Here is a 7,692-nt window from a genome sequence, read left to right as displayed (position 1 = left end):
GTGTGTGTTTGTGAGATCTCGACAGGAGCTGGAGATATTAGCTGTGTATGTAGACGATCAGAAGCATTACATCAAAGCCATTCTCCGAAAGTATGAGATGCATGATGCAAAGCCCGTTACAACTCCAGCCGATGCAAACGTAAGGCTGACAAAAAACGACGGTGTCAGCAAGCCTGTGAATCCAGGTACTTACCAGTCTATGGTGGGTAGCCTACTGTATGCTGCGATGGCCACACGACCCGACATAGCACACGCAGTGAGCGTTGTGTCAAAGTTCAATGCAAACCCAAGCGTTTCCCATCTAACTGCGGTGAAGAGGATCCTACGGTACTTGAAAGGGACAATGACGCTCGCTCTCAAATATGAGCGGTCAGAGCGGTCAGAGTCTTTGGTCGGTTTCTCAGATGCTGACTGGGCTGGAGACCAGGACGATCGTCGCTCTACGACCGGTAACGTGTTTTTACTGGGTGGAGGAGCGGTGAGTTGGCTCACCAAGAAGCAGTCAACTGTTGCCCTTTCAACAGCGGAGGCTGAGTACGTTGCACTTAGCCTAGCAGCTCAGGAGTGTACCTGGCTTAAACGACTTCTAAGCGATCTTGGGGTGAACTATACTCCTGTTGTAATCCTGGAGGACAACCAAGGAGCCATCGCAATCGCAAAGAACCCAGTGGATCATTCAAGAACTAAGCACATTGACATTCGCTACCATTACGTTCGTGAGTGTGTGCAAAATGGACGAATACAACTGCAATACTGTCCCACAGACAATATGAAGGCAGATATATTGACCAAACCGTTGGCGAGACAGAAGTTTGAGCATTTCAGGAGTGAGATTGGACTTTGTTTCATCAGTTCTGTTTAGTCTGATCCTAAACGGGCTACACTGTGTTGTGTGAACTGAGAAAATATATATATTTTTGGTCATTAATATGATTTATTAAGGATTGGCTTAGCAAAAGTAAAATTAAATTGTGTAATTGCAAATTAAGTGGGAGTGTTGGTAATATTGTAATTTGCCAATAGGTGTCACCGCATCAAGTGTGCTACCACAACCCTGTTGTTTCTTCTTTGGTGCCTCCCTATAAATTCACAGTCATGAGACAGGAGGGAACATGTATAGGCAGGGGTGATTTCCCCTTCTTTCTCTGTCTCACACACCCACATTCCCCTCCTCTCTTTGCCCATAGTGATCTCTCTCTCTCCTTTTCATCACTGTTGAAAAAACTATCTAGTATATAGTAGAGATATATCTACAAAACCCTTTCTGGCTAATTACCTCCTTTACATCACCCAGATGTGGTTTTACTAAGATAAGCGTGAAGCACTGTTCAGATACTGATAAGAGCACTTTCCCATGGTTCAGTCTGGTCCTATCCGTCACTAAACAGGTACCTGGGGCTGATTTAATGTTGCCTCTCTCTAAACAGTTTCTCTCTTTTGGTCTGCCATGTTGAGAGGACTCCACCTGGTGATAAATTAGGGGACAGCATTTTTTTTTACTCCCATTTGCTCAAAGATTACATTAGAAAAGCCCAGTGTGCTTGTAAAAATAACCTGTGAATCTAGCTTCCTGGTAGCTTAGAAGTGTGTATGTAGACGAACTAGTGAATCTAGCTTCCTGGTAGTTGACACATTCTCACCCCTGCAGCTCTCCTCTGCACACGTCAGCTACAACCTCACTGCTCTGTGAACAGACAATAGAGAGCATGGAAGAACATGTTGTGGCGTAAATTAATTGGGTTTAGGTAATATAGGCTAATAGGAGGGAATGTCCAGAAGTAGTGGAGAAGGCCGAGGTTTGAATGACATTGTCTGTCCGGTGCCATCATGTCCCTGACTAATCTCATAGGAAGGTGTCATGAGTTGAAAACAACACATTCCGTTGGCACAGAATAATGGGGAAGAACATTTACATTTAGTCATTTAGCAGACGCTCTTATCCAGAGCGACTTACAGTAAGTACAGGGACATACCCCCCGAGGCAAGTAGGGTGAAGTGCCTTGCCCAAGGACACAACGTCATTTTTGCATGGCCGGGAATCGAACTGGCAACCTTCTGATTACTAGCCCGCTTCCCTAACCGCTCAGCCACCTGACTCCCTTAGAACAGCATCAGTCAGACAGCATCAGACTGTATATATTCAGTATATTTGTATGACTTAGCCGACCGGATCTCCTCCATGCTGGCCTTGGCCCTCAGCCCTTCTATGGGGTCCAGGTGGTTCTGTGATAATGCTTTGAGGTTGTGTTCAGTGTTAATTGTATCATAATGTTCAAAGTTTTTGTTTTCTGTCAATATGCAGTATTGTACTTTTTGTTTGTGCATCACAGATCATGGCGCTCCCTCAAATTGTGCAAACACTGTTAGAATTAGCTGAGCAGGTAGAATCTAATAATATATCTGAGTCTGATGCCCATGACCGAGTAGAACAAGTCATAGAGAGCTTGGCTGCATACTCTGCCGTCACAGATTTACACATTAGTGAGGTTGCCATAGTAAACCTCTGTTCAGTCCTGGAACGGCTGGATGCTGTGGAGCCTCAAATGGGACGAGGACGACCAACCATCAACATCCCGTTTTTTTCAATTTGAGGGAGCGCCATGATCGTTGATGCGTCCTCTAAAGACCCGGCAATTCAATCAATTTCCCGGCACATTTGCAATGTAATGCAATGCAGATGTGCACACCGCCCCCTACCAAACAAGATGGGTAGCTCGGTCAGCAGGGAGCTGAAGAAGAGCGGCTACTGACGTCACTCTGCTGCGCTGCTCAGATTGCTTTTTCGTTTTCGAATTCTGGGCAGTACTTTGCGGGCAGACCACGAAAACGAAAAAGCAATGTCCGCTCTGTTTTCTTTTGGATTATGGCATAAAATTTGCAGTCTTGAAGAAGAAAATGCAAATAGAATGATAGATTACTAATTGTATTTATGAGTCCAATAATGCAGCCACATTCTTAAAATGAAAAAGCATTTCTGCAAGTGCATTTAAATTTTCAAATTTTACATTTCAAATTGAATTTTGGTATCTATTTGCTGGGGCATATTTTTTTAAATTAAATCTCAAATGTCTATTTCTTTTTCATTTTAATTAAGTGAAAGATTGAGCACTTTTGAAGAAAATGCAAATAGGATGATTGATTACTAATTTCCTTTATGAGTCAAATAAGGCAGCCACATTCTTAAAATGAAAAATCATTTCTGCAAATGCATTTTAATTTAAATGTTGGTCACGATTTGCTTCCATAAGATGGTGCCAGGATTTGTCGGTTCGAAGAAGCCAGTGGACTGATCACCGGAACAACTTGAGTTGTTTACATCCGGCTAGAACGAACGAGCTTGAAGGAGAAAGCTATCTTCTTTTGTAAACGATCCGAGTTTTTCACAACCACAATGTCTCAACTAGAGGTATTCAGGGATTTCATCACTGAGCGATTAACAACGGCAGCTTTGGAGATATTTAGGGCAGCTGAAAAATCGTTTGCCGATTTCGAAGGGGAGATATCTCGTTCAAAGGAGGAGTGCGCGCGACTGCAACGGTTGTTGGACATTGTTACTCAACCTGAAACCAAGCTTCACCGAAGAGGTTCGATATAATAACTACAGTTGATTATAATCTTCTGTTTATATTCATTCATCTTATTTGATGTAGCACGGTCAGACCCAGATGTCGTGACAACATTAGGGTTGTAGATCAAAGCGGAATGTAGTGAGACCCGTTTCTATACAGTGAATGGACGAACGGAGTGATTAAGTATCTGCTAGTATACGGTGTTATCCCCCAACTGGTTTCCAGACTGGGTTCCGTAAGCATGCCAGCTGATTCTGATTATTCTGTGCGTTCACCTAACATCATCATCAGCTGCGGTCTGCTTCTATCACCAGATTCGTCACAAATCCACAAACATATTACTGGCGATTTTCAAGTCGCATCCATCTGCTGCGGCAAACATGAAAGTATAAGTGAGCACTACATTACAGCCATTCACGAAAAAATAAATGTATGCTAATAAAATAAAACTTTTGCAAGCTCGCATAAAGTGGAATTTAGATCCCACTAGAGCAGAAAACATAAGTTATATCATAAATATTCTGCACTGCAAGGCAAGCTAATCAAGCTCATAAGTCAGAATTCTTTTCAATCACGTATTTATTTAATACCTCGGCATTTAGGCAACATTTTGTTTTGGGTTGATCTAAAACAACTGGTTACCCCGGTTCAATCCCTGGTTTAAGCAAGACTATCAGTCTTTAAGGTTATAATGAAACTGGTAGGCCTCATATGAACACATGCATAGGCTGCAGTCAAGCACAACATACTAATAAACCTAAATACATTCATTTATGAAAGTGACATGTCAAGTGTGCACACAGAATGTGAGGATCATAAGTGTACAAAGAAACAGTATTTCAGTTGTCTGAGTCAAGGAATTGTCTGTAACCTATTTACTAGTCACAGGGCAAAGTAACCGCATCTCAGCACCCAGGCATGGTGAACCATAATAACAGTACAGTGGTATGCTAAAGTTTGTAGACCCCTGGTCAGAATTTATGTTACTGTGAATAAGCGAGTAAAAGATTACCTGATTTCCAAAAGGCATAAAGTTGAAGATCACGACACATTTCGTTTATATTTTAAGCAAGGACACTTTTTCATTTCCATCTTTTAAAGGTTTAAGATAACAGAAAAGGAAAAGGGCATGCAGCTTAAGTTTGTGTGCCCTGCATGTTCAGTACTTAGTAAAACCCCCTATGTTCAGTCAAAAGGGTAAACAAGAGACTTCTCCTGGGAACTTCACCTGACTCATGGGAGTCAGGTGACTCATGGGAGTCAGGTGACTCATGGGAGTCAGGTGGCTGAGCGGTGAGGGAATCGGGCTAGTAATCCGAAGGTTGCCAGTTCGATTCCCGGTCATGCCAACTGATGCTGTGTCCTTGGGCAAGACACTTCACCCTACTTGCCTCGGGGGAATGTCCCTGTACTTACTGTAAGTCGCTCTGGATAAGAGCGTCTGCTAAATGACTAAATGTAAATGTTCTCCACAGCAAACACAGGTTCCAATCACAGTGCAGATGAGTGTACATGATGCTTGTGGCCTGCAGACACTGATTGAGTGCAGTGGTTTCACTGTATACAGGAGTGAAACCAAAGGAGGTCTGCCATCAGTCCTGGCTAGTGAAGTGGATCTAAAGCTGGATTAACCTACTTAATTGAATCTATGGATAATGACAAACGTCACTCATGAGCTTCTCAAAAGGGTAGATAAAATGTTCAGATATGTGTTATCCCTAACCTAATAAAGTCACAAGATCAGAACTACCAGTTGTATAATTGATTATGAAGTCTTAACATCTTTCTATCAGGGTGTGTTGGAGTGTTCCCTGTTTGGGTGATCATCCCAAAGACCCCATGCTGAGATCTGTCTCTACATACTTTAGTTTTAATTGGTCTCTTAAGCTGTCAATCTAGGTTGCAGAATAATGAAGCAGACCACATCTAACTGTTGTCTTGCCTCTTCTTCCCCCCCAGATGTGCAGCAGTTCTCTCTCCCGGAACCCCCACAGATTATAAAGGAACAGGAGCTATGGACCAGTCAGGAGGAAGAGCAGCTCCAAGGACTGCAGTCTGAAACTACAGACTCCATGTTCACTTCTACCAGTGTGAAACATGACTGGGATCAGGAAGGCTTTTCTGAATGTTCACATCTTGACCAAACTGTTAAAGTGGAGAACAGAGAAGGAGACTCTCTACCCACCAACACAACTGAGGAGCAAATCAAACCAGAGCCTCATGTACAAGACTATGCAGCACCAGAACTGGACAGTGACTCTCAGCCCCTCTCTGTTGTAGCTCCAGACTGTCCTATAGCTCAGAGTTTGGAGGAGGAGGAACATGAAGGAGTGCTGCTTCTTCTGAACAGAACACAAAACAATGAGGCTCTGCCAAGGGAACATATGCCACTGAGACGTCACACAGGAAAAACAATACATCAGTGTCAACAATGTAACAAAACTTTTAGTAGAAAAGGTGCTTTGGTTTTTCATATAAGGACACACACAGTAAAGAAATCTTATCAATGTCAACAATGTAACAAACGGTTTTCTCAAAGTGGTTCTCTGTTGAAACACATAAGGACACACACAGGAGAGAAACCTTATCAATGTCAGGAATGTAACAAACTATTTGCTCGAAGTGATACTCTAGTTGGACACATGAAGACACACACAGGAGAGAAACCATTTCAGTGTCAACAATGTAACAAACGGTTTAGTAAGAAGGGTAATCTGGTTGTGCACATGAGGACACACACAGGAGAGAAACCTTATCAATGTCAGGAATGTAGCAAACCCTTTCCTCAAAGTGGGTCTCTGTATAAACACATGAGGACACACAGGAGAGAAACTGTATCTATGTCAACAATCTAACATCTTTTTCTTGGAGGCAGAGGCCTATAAGAAGCAAGTACAAATATACCTGGGATATATTTTAGATACCTGGCTTCACTAAGCCTAACCAGGGTTTTTCATGGCTCAGAATGGGCCTTAAAGTGACTGCGCATGACAGTAAGCATGATCCATCTGCGAACAGTAAAGGCAAGGATTCACCTTACAACATCAAAATCTATGCATTTTCTTATTTCTAACCATTTGATTAACAAAAATGTGTACTTTCTTGAATAAACAAAACCCCATTAATAAAACTGGTTTTAAAAGTATTTTATTACATTGGAAAGGAGGAGAGGAGTGAGTTTGAGGTTGATGGATGTCTTTGTCCATGATGCTGCTGTGCTCAACTCCATGGCGATGAAGGATATAAGGTCAGCATCGTCACACTGCTAATCAAACACACCTCAAACCATGTGCTGTGTTGTAGTGTTTGCTAGTGTTATGCTCCATCCAACATAACACAAAGACAGCTCCATCCAACATAACAAAGACAATTCCATACAGCTCCATCCAACATAACACAAAGACAATTCCATACAGCTCCATCCAACATAACACAAAGACTATTCCATACAGCTCCATCCAACATAACACAAAGACTATTCCATACAGCTCCATCCAACATAACACAAAGACAATTCCATACAGCTCAGCTCCATCAAACATAATACAAAGACAATTCCATACAGCTCAGCTTCATCCAACATAACACAAAGACATTTCCATACAGCTCCATCTTGCATTCTAGAATGGAACCGAAGAATCCAGCAGACACCAATACTACCCAACTGATGGCCCTGAACTGTCCTGAACATCATACAACCCACCATCTTAGTACACAGTTCTCAAAAGTAATTGGTCCATCCACAAACACAATACAATTGGGCTGGTATCAGAGCCAAGCCCGAATTAGTGGAGGAGGCTGGTAGCAGAGCCAAGCCTGATGCTGGGGGAGGAGAGGGGAGGGGGAGGAGAGGGAAGGGAATTGAAGAGGGGAAAGGGGAAAATAAAGAAAATATATATACAGTATATAGACTTTTTTAATTATATATAGATTTGTTTTGCTACCTCTTTATTTAAATAGTATTTATTTATTTTCTAACTTTTATTCTTATTTATTTTGTAATTCTTATTTTGTTTTTATATGTATTTATTTATATTTAATCTGTCCATTTACAGAGCTACATTTATATTATGTCTCACGAATTTTTTTTTTTTGTGCTAATTTAATGAGCTCATTTCACTCA

General features: G+C 41.8%; 1 protein-coding gene across 1 annotated transcript; it reads left to right on the top strand.

The window, feature by feature from the left end:
* Window positions 1–5,464: 5,464 nt before the first annotated feature.
* On the top strand, window positions 5,465–6,637 carry LOC136942919 (zinc finger protein 26-like). Its single transcript, XM_067235983.1, has one exon. The coding sequence runs from the start codon at window positions 5,480–5,482 to the stop codon at window positions 6,422–6,424; it is 945 nt and encodes a 314-aa protein (XP_067092084.1). The 5' UTR covers window positions 5,465–5,479; the 3' UTR covers window positions 6,425–6,637.
* Window positions 6,638–7,692: the final 1,055 nt, after the last annotated feature.

This window comes from Osmerus mordax, chromosome 1 (genome assembly GCF_038355195.1).
Source record: "Osmerus mordax isolate fOsmMor3 chromosome 1, fOsmMor3.pri, whole genome shotgun sequence".
NCBI lineage: Eukaryota > Metazoa > Chordata > Actinopteri > Osmeriformes > Osmeridae > Osmerus > Osmerus mordax.
This window is presented reverse-complemented; position numbering and strand designations above follow the sequence as displayed.